This window comes from Cebidichthys violaceus, unplaced genomic scaffold, assembly GCF_023349555.1.
Source record: "Cebidichthys violaceus isolate CVI_PGR_0920_01 unplaced genomic scaffold, fCebVio1.0.p SCAF_106, whole genome shotgun sequence".
In the NCBI taxonomy this organism is placed as follows: domain Eukaryota; kingdom Metazoa; phylum Chordata; class Actinopteri; order Perciformes; family Stichaeidae; genus Cebidichthys; species Cebidichthys violaceus.
Window position 1 is genome coordinate 77,801 of NW_027176270.1, and position 17,525 is coordinate 95,325.

The 17,525-nt window shown below is 43.3% G+C and overlaps 1 protein-coding gene across 1 annotated transcript; it reads left to right on the forward strand.

Moving 5' to 3' along the window:
• Positions 1–7,726: 7,726 nt before the first annotated feature.
• mibp2 (muscle-specific beta 1 integrin binding protein 2) lies at positions 7,727–10,547 on the forward strand. Its single transcript, XM_068732122.1, is given in 9 exon segments — positions 7,727–7,992; positions 8,609–8,699; positions 8,954–9,002; positions 9,293–9,361; positions 9,364–9,481; positions 9,715–9,786; positions 9,890–9,996; positions 10,109–10,203; positions 10,287–10,547. Coding segments are annotated over 8 exon segments (618 nt in total). The 5' UTR covers positions 7,727–7,966; the 3' UTR covers positions 10,195–10,203; positions 10,287–10,547.
• Positions 10,548–17,525: the final 6,978 nt, after the last annotated feature.

The window sequence follows — 17,525 nt, forward strand, 5'->3', positions numbered from 1 at the left end:
TTGAGTACAAGACACACATTTGTCTGGCATTTGAAGTGCTGGACATGACCCTAAAGACATTCATGGCAAACAGATTCAAAGAGCCACTGTGTTTTTCAGGGCTTAGAATAATCACACAACAGATGCTGGTGGCTTTAAATGCCCTCAGTAGCATAGGTTTGGCACATACAGGCATCAAGCCAGACAACGTAATGCTGGTAAATCATCAGTTACATCCTTTCAAGATAAAACTGATTGACTTTGGTAATGCTTGTGAGATTTCAAAGCTACAGCCTGGCTCCCGTGTTCAGCCCCTTCCTTACAGGGCCCCTGAGGTCTCCTTGGGCATCCAACTAAATGAGGCTGTAGATATGTGGTCCCTCGGCTGCCTTTTGGTCTACATGTGCCTGGGCTGGCACCTGTATCTAACAGGCTGTCCATATGAGCACATGAAACTCATCAGGAAGCTGCAAGGTCAGCCCGCTGATCACCTGCTGGATTCTGGGATTAATACCAAGAATTTTTATACCAAGAAGAAAAAAAACTGGTGGCAGAAGAAAGAAATGTGGAGGCTGAACACACGAGATGAATACCAGGAACAAACAGGCGCCATGTTCCGACTCACCAAAATACGTGCCAAAAAATTCACAAGTCTCGATGATGTGATAAAGAAACACCCAGAAAGGAATGATGTCATTAACTCATCAGCCTTTTTATGTCTCCTCAAACAGATGCTTCATGTGGATCCTGAAAAAAGAATCAGCCCTAGCGAAGCTTTAAAGCACCCTTTCATCACAATGAAACAATCTAGGGACACTAATGATGACCAAGAAGCCACAGCTGATAGAAATGCTGATGGCGCCAAAGACGACCAACAAGCCACAGCTGATAGAAATGCTGATGGCGCCAAAGACAACCAACAAGCCACAGCTGATAGTAATGCTGATGGCGCCAAAGACGACCAATAAGCCTCTGTTACTCATAATTCACATGGTGACAACACCAGCAGTGATGGAGGAACCAAACAGTTTGTTGAAATCAAAAGTCGGAAGAGGTTCATCAAGAGGTTCTTCTCCAGGATGTCTAGGTTTCTATGTTTCTGCAGAGTTGATGTAATTGAATGATGATACACATGTCATCATTCAAATACGGTGGTGCAGCACTGTTACCGGGGTGACTCACTGTGGCTAAGTGGACAGCAGGGTTTGATCCCCGGCACCGCAAGTCACATGTCGATGTCCTTGAGCAAGACACTTAACCCCACTTTGCTCCCGTAACTGTTTCTCCGGTGTGCTCCGGTTACTCCCACAATAATTGAAGGTGAACTTCTCTTTAAAAAAAAATAACTGGTGGTCCACACACAGCTAGAAGGCGAAAGTTGGTCCTGAGCCTCTCTCACTTTGTGTGTCCACTACTCTGGTGACAGGATAAGGGTTTCTCCGGTGTGCTCCGGTTTCTCCCACAATAATTGAAGGTGAACTTCTCTTTAAAAAAAAACTCGTGGTCCACACACAGCTAGAAGGCGAAGGTTGGTCCTGAGCCTCTCTCACTTTGTGTGTCCACTACTCTGGTGACAGGATAAGGGTTTCTCCGGTGTGCTCCGGTTTCTCCCACAATAATTGAAGGTGAACTTCTCTTTAAAAAAAAAAAACTGGTGGTCCACACACAGCTAGAAGGCGAAAGTTGGTCCTGAGCCTCTCTCACTTTGTGTGTCCACTACTCTGGTGACAGGATAAGGGTTTCTCCGGTGTGCTCCGGTTTCTCCCACAATAATTGAAGGTGAACTTCTCTTTAAAAAAAACCTCGTGGTCCACACACAGCCAGAAGGCGAAGGTCTGTCCTGAGCCTCTTTCACTTTGTGTGTGTACTACTCTGGTGGCAGGATCAGGGTTTCTCTGGTTTCTCCCACAATAATTGAAGGTGAACTTATCTTTAAAAAAAAACAAAAACCTGTAATATGGGTTTCATCTTGAATCCAACAAGGAGCTCCAGTCCTGCATCACATCCAGGTCTGCTCCTCCGCCCTTCATCATAGAGGGGTCGAGGCCAGTGGAGCAGGAGGTTACAGATGTGGAGCAGGACTCGAGTTCTCAGAGCCACCTCAGTGGTCCACACACAGTTAGAAGGCGAAGGTTGGTCCTGAGCCTCTCTCACTTTGTGTGTCCACTACTGTGGTGGCAGGATCAGGGTTTCTCTGGTGTGCTCCGGAAATAAAAAATCTCAATTAAATAAAAAAAAATAAAAAATTAATTGAATTGATTGCTCATCTCACTATTCATTTTTCTGTAATATTTGGAATGCTGATTTAGCATGAAAGTGAAAAAGATTTGAAACCGAAATTATTATTTTTTTAATCTGTAAATATAAAATCTGAAACTGAAAAATACAAGACCTCAAATATCAAAATATATATGAATATTAAAAAAATAAATCAAAATTATATTCAACCCATTCACTTATTTTTATTTTGTGAATACTTATTCAAATATTGTCATCTGAATCTTTATTGTTGGAATGCTGATTCAGCATTCTAAATATTGTTCTTCAAATCTTTATTCCGACTCATATTTCTATGGGGTCAGATCAGTCTCAATAATTGCAAATTCACGCAGAACGATTCACAAATACAATCCAATGCACACATAAATAAATTATGATTGATAATCATAATCACAAATATATTTCTGCATTTGTATGTATTTGTTTGTGGATTGCTCCACATTTGTGGGTGGATTTTTGTCTGCTGAGACCCTCAGCTCCTTTAGATCCAGACTGAAGACTTTTCTGTTTGCTGCTGCCTTTGATTGAACCACATTCAAGGATATTAATCAATTTCTGCATTATACTATGCACTGCAACAATTATTCTGTTTTTAGCTTTTTAGTGTTTCAATGAATGTTCTTAATTGTTGTTAAATCTCTGAGTCTTACCTCAATAGGGTTTTGTCCCTTTCGAGTCTCTGAATGCTTTTTGACAGCGGCGGCGCCTGTTACCCGTGCTAACTTCTAACTTCTAACGTTGACTTCAAATTCTTCTTCTTCATTTTTTTCTTTCCTCTTCTTCTTCTTCTTCTTCTTCTTTGTCATTGGTGCACTACCGCCGCCTACTGGACTGAATGAAAAAGTAACTTAATCTTATTTGCTAAAACTTGAGTAGAAGGGAAATAAATAAAGGGAAACATTTTCTATATATATAGATATATATATATATATCTATATATATATATATATATCTTGTTTACTTTGGTGCTGATACTAGTAACTCTAGAAAAACAGAGAGCACATTATTATCTTCACTGTCATTCCGGTCACATGCTCGTCTTTGTTAATGTGTGTGACAAAAAAACAAACAGTCTATCCCTACTGGGTGTGTCTCAAAGAGGGGAAAACTTCAATTGTTCAATAATTTCTGTACTTTACATTATCAGATAATAAACCAACTTTCTTTACCCCCTTAGATAGTTTCCTCTTTGTCGGGATGTCTTCCTGTTCACTGCTGAGAATACTCTATAATAATAATAATAATAATAATCTATAATCTATAACAGTAATACATAACAACAATCTATAATCTATAACAGTATAATAAACATGCCACAGACCCTGCCTGCCTGCTTTAAGTGTGTGTTTTTCCCAAATAAAGACTTGTTTTCATCTTTACCTGTTTGTCCAAAGTCTTTCATTTGGGTTCTGCCTTTGAAATGTGACAAAAAAAGGAAACGTTGATGGATCGCAGGGGAGCGAAAGCGCAGCACCCTGACTTGGATGCATGAAGGAGAACCATAGAATATAAACCCAAAGAAAACGTAAACACATCAAAGACGTCGTGATGCTAAGAACGCTCTTCAGCCATTCTTATTGAAACACTCAGTGTGAATGACAATCAAACATATGGGCAAAGGTTACTACAGCTGGTGAAAGGTTACTACAGCTGGTGAAAGGTTACTACAGCTGGTGAAAGCAATGCTGCAATGAACACATTTAATACACTATTCTCTTTATTTCTGTTATTCATGTTCAGCACTATTACATAGCGTTGCAATCATTGCGAAGTGAAATGTCTTTAAAAAGTTATGAAATAGAAAATATTGCAAGTTCTGATAACGATTGAAGTTTGTTTATGCATTGTTGAGCATTCAGTGACTAGACAGAAAGAAGCATGTGTGCGTGTGTGTGTGTGTGTGTGTGTGTGTGTGTGTGTGTGTGTGTGTGTCTACCTGTCATTTGGTCTAAACAGAGAGAGAGAGAGGGAGAGGGAGAGAGAGAGAGAGATAAAGAGAGACAGAGAGAGAGAGAGAGAGAGAGAGAGAGAGAGAGAGAGAGAGACATAGAGAGAGAGAGAGAGAGAGAGAGAGACAGAGAGATAGAGAGAGAGAGAGAGAGACATAGAGAGAGATAGAGAGAGAGAGAGAGAGAGAGAGAGAGAGAGAGAGAGATAAAGAGAGACAGAGAGAGAGAGAGAGAGAGAGAGAGAGAGAGAGAGAGAGAGAGAGAGAGAGAGAGAGAGAGAGAGAACAAACAGGACCGACCCTTTTCACACAGGTCTGATCACAGCCACCAGATGGCAGTCAGCTGCTTGGAAAGTTTTGACTCAACAACGAGAGCAGAACAAAATGTGCAGAAACCATCAAAACTGCATTCAACTCTCTCAGTCACATCAAACGTTCACAACATTTCGAGGGATTTTGAGGATTTATTCCGCAAAACAGCACTTAATCCACCAACTGCATCACACGGTAGATTTCACATTTCCACGAATCCACTGTGAACAAGCTGCAGTCATGCAGAAAATCTGGCATTTATGGAACACAATCAGATTAGATGTGAAGAATGCCGGATGACATGAATGTGACCGCTTGAAGAGACGCGAGGTGAAATGTGACGGCGGCGCGGACACGGCGTGGACACGGCGTACAGTCAGGAGACACTTCACACACCTCGCAGATTCTCTCAGGTTCACGAGACATTCACACGTGGGGCTGCGCAGCTGATTCAGCATCTCGGGTCTTCATGTCAGGAAACACTTTGGCGAAGTAAACACAGCCACAGCTGAATTTCCGCTGAATGGATCATTTAGACATATGACACAAAGTGACCGTGCAGACAGACTCGACGTCTGCATTACGCGCTGGGGAGAAACACTGAGCTATTACGCACAACGCTGGAAACAGACAATAGACAATAAAGCAGCAACAGCTCAAATTCATCGAAAATGAAGCAGAAGCGTTCTCCGAGCTCCACCGCTCGTGACTGAAAGTGCGTAGCACGATATTTGATTGTACAGCCACGTTAAGATGTGTTTTATTGCCACTAAATTTACCAAAAAAGTGGAACGAAATAAAAAAGCATGTGAGCAAATATATCCGACTTGCAGATACAATGTTTAGGTTTGGTTGCTTTTAGAACACATAAAGCACATATAGCTCAATCTTGCAGACACACGTTGAAGTTATTAGTGTATATATCAATAACATTGTGTTGATTTTTACACTGTTGAGTTTAATTATTCATGTTCTTCTGGCACGTTGAGGCAGAATGTACCGTGAATGTTGTTCTATACGTGTTACTTTACACTCGTACTTGTCATCGTGTACTTATACCACGGTGCTCCACTCTGTATTTCAGGGAGAATAAACGCAATATCTCACGCTGTCGTTGTTCTCAGATTTACTTTTTTCTTACAAAACACATAGTCACGTTATCGAATATGATCATAATGCTCTCCACCTCGTCCAACTGACACTGAAACGTTGCGTCCACGTTGATGCATCAGCGCTAATAACGCACTTTTCATTTTAATACACATTTAAGCACATTTTGATGTCGATACTTCCATCCACGTTGCAAGACTAGTACTTGAATCTGTGTATTATTTTTTACATTGTGGTACTTCTACAGTATTTTTACCTGAGTGAAGGATGCGAGTGTTTTCTTCCACCACTGGTTAGTGAATGAGATATATACAAAAAAAAACTGTCCTTTGATACAAGTGTGGATTGCGGGCTCCACCCTTGTATTTAGCTATTGACGCCATCAGACACTGTTGAGCTACAAATGCGCAGACTGAAACTGCTTTGTTCAAAGTTAAAGGACACGTCTAATGCGATCAGGTCCCAGGTTTCCATTTAACGGAAACGTTGCGATAGGATCGAGGTTTGTGAGTATCGAGCAGACGACAAAAAGCGCATCAAATACATCATCAGATCACACGAGTTTAACACACACAAAAATGAGGATTCGTAGAAAAGGGGATTCTTCACCGACTGCGTGATCAACATGATTTAGGCCAAAATGTTGTTGCGCTTCCAAGAGCCGTAATCTCCCAGTCACAGTTTAATTAAAGGTGACGGTGTTCTCATTGAATCACGTAGTAGTCAAATGAGAAGGCTGGAAAATGTTTTTTGCGTGGAACGTTTTCATCTGGCTTGTGATCCTTTAGCCTACTTATTCATTTATTCATCACAGCTCGATCCCCCCTTGACACGCTGCATCAGTTTCAATCCATGAGTGTAAAAGCTGGTGTGCAATAAATTGTTGTGAACTTCAAGAAATCCAATATAAAAATTAAAAAAATCTCCTCCAAAAATTGGCAGAATGAAGTCAAACTATAAGAATAAGAAATCTGACAAACTGAACTTAAAACTCCACTTCTCCTGGAGACTTCCTCCTCATAGCTGAGGTTCAACCTCAGGAAACTGCATGTGTCATGGAGTCGGTTGGGAAGTTTCTAAAGAACTAAACGGAGAGAGAGAGAGAGGTCAGCTGCAGGCTGGTGAGATAAACACCGCAGCAATGTGAGAGTGTGTGTCAAGAGAAACACGTACAGGTCATCGGCACCATGCCCACAATGCAAAGCTGCCCTATAATTAACGCGTGTCTGTTAAGGTCCCGGTGGTAAAGAGAGGTTCCGTCGATTACATAAGAGACCAACGATCAGCTGTGAACGCTCTGCTCACCCTGTTCCTCCTCTTCTTCATGGTGATTGTGTTTCATGTTCAGGTGGAGTACGGGTGATAGTCTGTCTTGAGAGGATCGCGGCAACAATCAAAGATTCAGCGATGTGTGAAACTCAAGTAGAAGAGGCACCAACACAATTTTAAAATACCGTAAATACTAAATAAAGGACCCAAATTTGTATATTACTCGCTTATTTCCACTTTATTTTTGGAGGCAAATATTATATATCCACCACATTTATTTGACAACTTTAGTTACTTTGCAGGTTTATGTTATTGATGCAAAAATCCATAAATTAATTATGATTTTTTAAAATTATTATTATAGACTAAATACCCAGCAGTATATAGAGTAATTAAAAACAACTCCACAACAGCTACAACGTTAAAGTGAAGACCAACATAATGCATCAATAATCATAATAAAAGTAATACATATTTCTCTCAAACAAGTCACTTGTCTTATATTAAGGAATATGTAAAAAGCATAATTTTGAATGTAGAACTTCTACTTTTATCAGAGTATTTCTACACTGTGGTATTACTACTTTTACTTTAGTGGTACACTTTAGTGGTACATTTGTTTTTCACTTTTTGTTTTTCACTTTATTGCCCGCAAACGTACGGATTACGTCATGGGGTTAGGGTTAGAGGGTGTGAAGTGGGCGTAGGGAGGAAGAGGGACGGAGCTGCGGCGACACTCGCTCCCGATTGGCTGCTGCGGGACTTCTTGCGCGGCTCGAGCCCGTTTAAATAGCCAATCACGTCGCGTCTCCTCAGTATGTGTAGAAGCTACAGCGAGCTAACGGCCCTCTCTCGGTGGAACACCGCGTCCGAGTGACACCTCGTCTCTGCTCTCGCCTTACTCACTTAACTTAAGTGCCATGGATGAATCAAGTAGTTGACGTTTCCTGTAACCTTCTCTTTTTAAGCTTTCTTCCCGTCTGATCACTGTGATCCCGAAACCGGTTTTGCTGACGTTTTGAACTCTCTAACGACACTTTTTGTAACGAGCTTTGACCATCCGAAACCATGAAGTACATCATCGGCATCGGCGGGTGAGTTCCGGCTGGATGAATGACCGGCTAGCTAGGCTAAGCTAGCCGGCTAAGCTAAGCTGCTAAGGCCTTTAGAAGAGGCACACGTGGAGACAAGGGCGGTCGTGACATCCGCCAGCTTGTTGCTTCCCTTTTGTTTTCTTGTTGTCCTGCTGACCAAATATGTCGGTGTTCATTTATTTTTATTTTGTTTACAGTTTCTGCAGCGTTAGACCCTCAACGCTGGTCCTTTGCTAGCAACTATGTCAATAAATAGAGCTAAAGCTAACTGTTCCTGGCATGTAATAGAGACGAGCACATCCGCCATTTGTTCACTTAACACACCCATGTCTGCATGCGTTAGATATCGACACCTAAAATCTATTTAAAGTGCACATCTTGTGGTTGCATGCTACAAACGGCTCTGCAGGGCTTTTTATGGTATAAAATTATTTATTTTTTTTAATTGTGGAAATAACTAAAACAATGTTATCTTATGTAAGGTGTTCCATGCATTCACCTCTAATGTGACGGTTAATCATCAATCTGCCAGGTTTGTCAGATGACAATAGGTCCCATTGTCTGTCATTCATTTTTATTGCTTTTTTTTTTTTTTTTTTTTTTTTGTTCTATTCAGTGTAACCAATGGAGGGAAAACCACCCTCACCAACAGGCTGATCAAGAACCTGCCCAACTGCTGTGTGGTGCATCAGGATGACTTCTTCAAGGTGAGCCACGTTACACACACACACACACACACACACACACACACACACACACACACACACACACACACACACACACACACACACCTCATTTAACCAAAGGGATAGCTCTTGAGTTACTAGTCGGTGGGGTGTTAACGCTTGCCTGTTTTTGACCTAGTGAGTAAAACAAACACACTGTCAGAGCCTTCCTTTTGATGGCAGAGTGTAGCTCTAGTGGAATGTACCGTGGTACATCTTATCAATGTATGTTTCAGCCCCAAGATCAGATTGAAGTTGGTGAAGATGGCTTTAAGCAGTACGATGGTAAGCCTGGGTTTTTATGTGTGTGTGTGTGTGTGTGTGTGTGTGTGTGTGTGTGTGTGTGTGTGTGTGTGTGTGTGTGTGTGTGTGTGTGTGTGTGTGTGTGTGTGTGCGCGCGTGCGCGTTTTTTGTCTTGTGCGTCTGCTGTAACGCTTTGTTCCATTTTTAATCTGCATGCATTATAGAGAAAGTTGAAGACTTGTTTCTGACAAATTTTTTTTTCTTTGCAATTTTCTATACATTTCTCCTTCACCCCCCGTCCTCTCTTCCCCCTCCACCTTTTTGCCTTCCAGTCCTTGCTGCCCTGGACATGGACGCCATGATGAGCACCATCTACGCGTGGCTGGACAACCCGGTGAAGTTCGAGAGTCTCACGGCGTCAACAACACCCTGGATGCTGAGATTGTCCCGAAGTCCGACGCCAAGGATGAGGAGGAGTCTCACATCCTCATCGTGGAGGGCTTCCTGCTCTACACCTACGGGTAGGAACATGTGCTCTCTGCGTCTCTCTGCTGTAAAAGGAATGTGACCAGCCAGCCTTGACATTCATGCGTCGTCCCCCCCCCCCCCCCCCCCCCCCCCCCCTCCCTCTCTCTCTCTCTCTCTCTCTCTCTCTCTCTCTCTCTCTCTCTCTCTCTCTCTCTCTCTCTCTCTCTCTCTCTCTCTCTCTCTCTCTCTCTCTCTCTCTCTCTCTCTCTCTCTCTCTCTCTCGCAGACCTTTGATCGACGTGCTCAACCAACGTTTTTTTATTTCCATCCCATATGAAGAATGCAAAAAGAGGAGGTGGTAAGTGCCTCAGTGTTCAGACGCTGTTCTTAACTGGTGTTTATAGTCTGCTCTGCTGTTTTTATTGCCCGTCTGTAATCTGTCTGTCTGTCTGTCTCTGCAGCTTTAGGAACTACACGGTGCCAGACCCCCCCGGCCTGTTCGATGGCCATGTCTGGCCCATGTATTTGAAACACAAGAACATCATGGAGTCATCAGATGTTGACGTCTGTAAGTCGGTGCATTCTTTTTTTTGAATGAATCTCATACTTGTCATGTACAAAGTGTCTTCCATTGATTTTTTTTTTTTTTTTTTTCCCCCAATGCGTCTCCTGGTTTACAGTGCAGCTCGATGGAACCAAGTCAAAGGAACAGCTGTTCAACTTTGTCTACGGCGACATCCTGAATAACATCCAGAAGTCTTTTTAACAAACAAAGGTAACTCGATCGTCAGACCTTCATGTAACATAATCTCCGTGTCCAAATGTGAGGTTCTGACTCGCGTCTTCTCTGCGTTGCAGGTCATACGATCGGCTAAAAGGAGCGTGTACTCAGCCTGCAAGCACAACACCGCCTTGCCTTTTTTTTAAAAGTTTCTACCTGGCAGCTCATTTAGCACGACTGCTACGATTTTTGTAATTGTTAGAACTGATTGCATCAAATGCTGGCATGTTTTTATATCGACCGTATTTATTGCTTTGTTACAAGCCCACGCTCAAAGAGTTGATGGATGTGTTCAGAGGATGGCTGCATTTCTGTCAATAAATAATCCTCCTGCCAAACTCTGTGCTCCTCTGGTTATTTGAAGGGGAATGACGAGCTCTCACTCCTAATACAGAATCGACTCTTTCAAAACGCAGCCCTTATTTCAACACTCGTAGCCGTTGCGCTCTGTGAGCAGACGGCGTTCACTCTCCCGCTCACAGGCGACAGTTGGTGTGAGTGATAAAGTGGAGTCACGAGGCTGAACCTCGTGACCACGTCTGGAGCACAGCTCTTATCTAAATGCAGACGCAGTGGGGCTGTTTCTCTAGAAGGGTGCAGAACGTGAACTTCACAGAGTAACGGCTCTTTATTGATAATGCAGACGACTTCAAGAAGTTCATGCATGTTTGTTTTTTTTTTTTTTTTTTTTTTTTTTTTTAAATTGTATTTATGTAATGACGTTGGTCACATGCAGTACATCATATATGCGATGGACAGTTTTTATTTTATTTTTATTCCACAAGCCCATAATAAAGGCCTGGTGTATCTTTTTGGTTTGTTCGCATTAGATGGGACCAAGATGTTTTGTAGTAGACCATCCCTTAGTGCAAAGCGGGGGGGGGGGGGGGGGGGGGGGTTGGTGGGATGGTGGACAAATATATATTTCACTTCCACACCAAATATTTCATTTTTTTTTTTTTTTTTTTTTCTTGAGTGGATGTCTGTAGAGCAGCGGTTTCGTGCGCAAACACATTTATTTTAAAAGATGATTTCCTCCAGCTGCAATAAATAAGCTCAATCATTTTTGTCTGATTCTCCATTAAAGCTGTGGTACCCTATGTCATTATCACATGCACAAATATACTATTTATGTATGTATGTATATCCCTATAATGTTATTAAAGCTAAAGACACATTTTCATCTTTGCCTGCATAAGCAGAGAGCTTTTCACCCCAAAAACAATTTGACTCTTTACCAACTAGTGCAGTTATGTAATGCTTTATTAATGCATGAGGCACATGCATTATTATTATTGTGCACATGTGCCAGTGCAGCTTTTTATCTTCCTGAAATGGAGAAACACAGCTCCACAGTCCACAGAAGTCCTGGGTGTGTCGGGCCCCTCTGAGGAAGAGGAGTCACCTTCATGCTGGCCTGTCTCCCCTGTGAAAGCACACATTATGTAATGTTGCTGTGGACCTGTGTGGACAGAGGTCACAGCGCTGTGGAAGATCGGGGAAAAACAACCCCTGGCCCACAAACGAGCCGCCGATTTATCCCCCCCCTTGCATGTAGGTTCTTGCTATGTTATGTATTCATTTGAGTCAATCCAACTGTGCTGTTTTTATTAACTAATCACCCAATTTAACTCAACTTCCATAATCATTTTTAGACGCATCTTAAATGTGCAACATTTGAGATTTGGAGCGTTTTCGATTGCCTCTCAATGGCTCTCAACATGGCACCCGCTGACAGGGACAGCTTGTAGCTAAAAGGTGCTAACGATGCTAACGGTGCGACCTAGACGGAGCTCATGTTTACCTGAGATGGATGCGCAGGGAGGGTGGGTGCTACTCCTTCACTAGCTACTACTTCATCAGCGCGGTGCAGCAGCAGCGCGGCGGCCGTGAGCTAGCCGGCGGTGCACGCTCACGTGCAAAAACAACATGCACTAAATGTACGCCCGGGCCGTCCCGGCTATGTAACCAAAGCAAGGAGAGGCTCGGAGAGCAACTCCATTCTCTGCTCAGGTAGATGTTACTCCTCTAGATCTTTACACGGCACATTGTTTTCAGCTTCGTTCGCGTTCTAAATCCTGCATATTGCACCTTTTAAACCTGTTTCCATTCGACAGTCACTGTTTTCCCTCCGCTGAGTCACTCTAGAACAAACCTATCCTCAAGTGTTGACGCTACGCTGCGTGGAGGTGTCTGACAGAGAGAGCACGTGTCGGATTATTCAGAGCACGAAGCAGCTCCTACGGGTTCCTCCAGTTCCAGACGAAACTGCGTGATTGTTGACACGTCTGTGTCTCTGCAGCGACAGCGTGCACACACACACACACACACACACACACACACGCAGACGCAGACATGCAGGTAGCAAACGTCTGAAAAAGTGTTTCTTCAAAGCCCTTCTTTACTTATTTAGTTACAGTTTATAATTGAGGTTTCATTGTCATATTCATGCATTTCTGTTGCCTCAAATGACTTGCCAGCGTTCGCCCCAGTTCCTCTCTGGTGCGTTAAACCCGCTGTGTGTCCTCACACATAAATGTCCACATGTAGCATACACATATAGTCCATCCTTCAGCTATAAAACTGTGAAGCCCGTTGGATGGAACAGGTCATGGCTTGTTGTACGGATTGAGTTTGCATACTTTAGACCACCTCCTATTACAATCCTAGTCATCTTGGGAATTTACTGCAGTCTACTTTAGTTTTGGAGCAGGACAAAACACAGAAATACTTCGTCCCATTTGTGAACAACACAATGGGGTTTTATGTCTTCGAGTCAGAAGGTTTCCCACTGGTGTTAGGGTGTGAGCCGACGTCCTCCTGTGCCCAGACATTTTAACAAGCAGCTCATAGTATGCTTCTGGAGATGGTGTTAATTTCCTCAAAGGGCAGCTAACTCGTTTTAAAATGGGTGTCACTTCACGACGCGTTCGAGCCGAAGTCAGATGTGAATGCGAGAGATAAGACGTTACGTAACCTCGACTAGCCGCTGACCTGTTGACCTGTTGACCTGTTCTGCTCTGGTCAGACCCTTCACCTAGTCTTGGGTGAACTGACGTTAAAGGTAAGATAGCGCTTTATTCCAATAAAGTGGGTTTACATCAACGAGGTTCCTGTGAACTCACTGGCCCCAGATGCAACACTTCACGATTGAATGTCACCGTGGCGATAGAGGACATCGTCTTCTGACACCCTGGACTACCACAAACCCTGCAGTTTTCTAAACCACGCTGGCACCAGGGCTGCAGTACTGGCTCTTACTGGATCTTGTTTGTGTGTGTGTGTGTGTGTGTGTGTGTGTGTCATGTGTCTCTCACTACACACCTCTCCTCAGTGCATCCAAAAAAACACAGGAGGAAGCAACAGTCTGCTGCGGTTTGTCTCAAATAGACCATATAAACAACACTATAAATCCTTCCTCCCAGACCTCCAACACCACGCACTTAAGCTTTTTGGATTGTCACGTCTGCGCCTCGCACAGGTCAGACGGGACACGTCCGTGCTAACCGCTAACCGTGGTGGCGGGCGGAGGTGACTGCGACTCTGTGGGCGCTCGTCTGGATGTCTTTGTCCTGTTTTCTTCACCAGAGGGGGAAAAACAACGAGGACAGAGCGCGCTCATTTAATCAAATCATCCTCTCCCCTCCCGGCCACAACCCACGCCGCTCTTCAAAGCCTCCTCCTCAGCCGACGAGTGTGTTTTCTGTATTTGCTGCTTTTACTACAGTCTAAGAGGAGCCCGTGGAACCAGCCACGGGTGCCATAAAACCTCTCGTGACAATTTTGGGGGGGGGGGACGGACTTGTTGTTCTGAAAAATGTGTCGCTCTGCAGCCGTGACGCTGAAGCACCTGTGGGCCCGGCTGTGAGGGCGGCCTTTCACCCACTGCGGTCCGCTGGCTCTGTGTCTGTGTTTACTGTGTTTACGCGGAGTGGAGCTGTCCTGACCGCAGCGCAGACACAACAAGCGCCTGCTGAAGCCCACACATGGCATTACACACTTAAATTGTACACACTTCACTGCTGCTGCAGAGGTGGTGGAAGAAGTATTTGGATCCTTTACTTTAAGTTAAAAATATCCAGTCAAGGTTTTCACTGAAATACAGTTACATAAGCATCCTAAGGTCACCGTACTGCGAGCACACACTTTGTGTTTACATAGGCTGTGTTCTATCCTATGTATTATTACTAATATGTAATAAGCATGTTACATATTAGTGCCAGTTTGATCTGATCGAACATGTGTTTGAATGTGCAGCACTATCTGACACAAGGGCTTAAAGGTGGGTCTTACTTTATGATACACGTTTTACGAATACACAAAAGCACAATAAACAAACTTGAGCATTGCAAGCGTATACTGTTGCTATTGAAGTGGTCGTACAGTGTTTCCATGTTCCGCCACGTTATACAGTGAAATATTGTTCTACAGCTGAGGTTAATAGTTATTTTCCAGATTCAGGTTGAACATAAAACAGCATGAGACAAACTTAAACGGCATATATGTCATGTGATATGGAACCAGGGGCTCTATAGCTGAAGCTCAAAGAGATACAGCTGTCATCTAATTAAGATATTTCAGACGTAACAAGGAAATATGGAAAAGTACCAAAAACATTATGCAGGCTTTGGCTGCACCCCTCTGCAGTAAAAACAACCTAAGTGTATATAAAGTACTTAAAACTAGCTCCATGTTGAGATGGATACGCTATATTATTTAGTTTATTTATTGTTTTAAGTTGATCGTGTGGAAATCTTTATCTTTTGTCTGTCAAAGCACTTTGTGAACTCTGTTTTTAAAGGTGCTATATAAATAGTTATTATTATTATTATTATCTGCAAAGCATTAATATACGTATATAACTGTCAGACGTTGTGGAGTAAAATGAAGAATATCTGCTTCTGAAATGAAGTGGAGCAGAAGTAGCGTACAAAATAAAAAACAAAAACTCCCGGTTAAAAATATCTGAAAACTGTACTTCGGTTAATAATATATTTAGTTACTTCCTATCACATCTAAATGCATGTCAAATTATTGTTTTGAAAAAGATGTGGTGGCTACATAGTACACGCATAGGCTTAAATATCTCCTGTGTACCATCTGTTGAGTCACAGCAACCTAACTACTAATGTTCTCCGATGCCCACTTACCCAGACCTACGTGTGGAGTTATATAAGACCTGCTTGAGGTGGGAAAGTAACCTCATTCACTGTCACTTTGGTCAGAAACACCACACACACACACACACACACACACACACACACACACACACACACACAGATGTTTTCCAGAGCTCTTCACATGGTACACGGCCGTGCATGAATAGCCTACTACCACGCCAACCAAATGGTAAAACCTGAGGGAAGTAATAACACGATGCGATCATCCTCAGTGTGGGCCCAGCGAGGACCATATCCTGTTATGGTGGGTCTGGGTGAGGCCTGGTGCTGGCAGTCTGAAGCAGACCACAGCCTCCCACTCCTCACCCGTCTGGATCTGTGTTTACTTAGACAGGAAGGCCGTCCGCTATACAACATCATCATCATCTGCTCGCTGATGCTGCTGCTCCACGTCTGTGACTCGCTTGTGGTTTTGGCGAAAAGAAGGGGTTTTGTGTGTTTTCCCCCTGACGGCCAAGTTTCTAAAAGCAGAGACAAGTTAAAACCAAAATGCTCGGAGGAGTAGAGAGCCCAGCCTTCGGAAAAAAATCCCCACCCCTGCTTCTCTGAGCCGTCTGCCTCTGAGGCCTCGTACGCCCACTGCTCCCGGGAAAAACAGAGCCTCATTCAATTAGGATGAACTCGTTATGAGCAGGTCCTGGCAGACATTCCAGTTGGTAGAAATATTACAGTGTGAAAACTCACAAAACGCTAAATGATGTGGTCTGTTGGAATGAAAAGCCATTTTATAGGAGCAGTGTGTAGGATTTAGTGGCATCTAGTGGTGAGGTTGCAGACTTGCAACCAAGAGCGTGAACTTCGCTCGCTTCCGTCTTTCCAAGCCTGTCGGAGGACGTCGGAGGCCTTCAGGTGCAACTGCAAAAGTGTCTCGCTAGAGCCAGCGTTTGTCTGTTCAGGGCTGCCGTAGAAACATGGCGGTGCAACGTATATATACTCTTTATGCAGATAAAAATTAACTCTAAGGTAAAAAAACAACAATGATTCTTAGTTTCAGGTCATTATACACATATGAAAACATAGTTATGAATATTACAATCAATATTTATTTATAATTATTTTCACTTCACCTTCAAATTGAATAAATAAAAGAATGATTTAATGCATGAGGATTATTTCTTTCTCAGATTTTAAAATTTTCCCTGGATCACTTTGTACAAATTATGTATTTAATTGTTGTTTTTTTATTTTAATTTTCCCCCCTGATTGGAGATCCAAGGAGCAGCAAAAGTCTTCCTGCAATGGACCTGAAGCAGAACTTTATCTGCTCTCTCTGTCCCTACAAACCGTCAGAATACAGCATTAATTAAAGGGGAATCTGCTCATTTAAAGCTTGTTTCTGGTATAAAAAAAGATACATTAAAAAGTGCTATATCAACCAAAACAATATGACTCAATAACTGATTTAATTAACCAGCAAGATTCCTCAAAGAACAACCTCCGTCCTTGTTTTTGATCATCACACTGACCCAGTTTCATAAACACAACAGCACTCAGGTGTTGCATAAGGCATTCACATATGGAGCCACGTTGTTTACACACACACAGAAGAAAGTACCTTGACAAAGCCCAAAGTCAAGGAACTGAGAACTAAACTCAAAGTGTGGTTTCCTCTGTCATCAGGTGGGCCCCTCTCCTGGGTCCGGGCCCCTCTCCTGGGTCCGGGCCCCTCTCCTGGGTCCGGGCCCCTCTCCTGGGTCCGGGCCCCTCCGTGGCCACACTGTGGTGCAGTTTCCGCTGGGCAGAGGGTGTGTGCCAAGCCCTGTTGGTTTTGACTCGAGTTTCCTGCTGTAGTAGTGAGTATAAAGTTAGAGTTTCATGTGAACAGGAGGGGGAGTGACAGACGCGGGATTGTGTAAGGATAGAGAGGAATGTAACCTGTCAACAAACGCCTCTTTGAGGCTAGTGTGTGACAACGGTGACCAAAAAACATGTGCGTGAAAAGAGACAATGTTGGTTGAAAACATCCGTCTACTGTTTACTGTTTACTGTTTACCCACTCGGTGACAATTCGAGCTTTGTGAAGGAAAAGCTGAGGCTGACCGGAGCGCCTTCTCACCACCACAGATCAAGACCCGGTGACGTTATTTCTGGTCTCTGCCGACACCTGGTGGACTGAGGTGCTTAACACAGTTCATG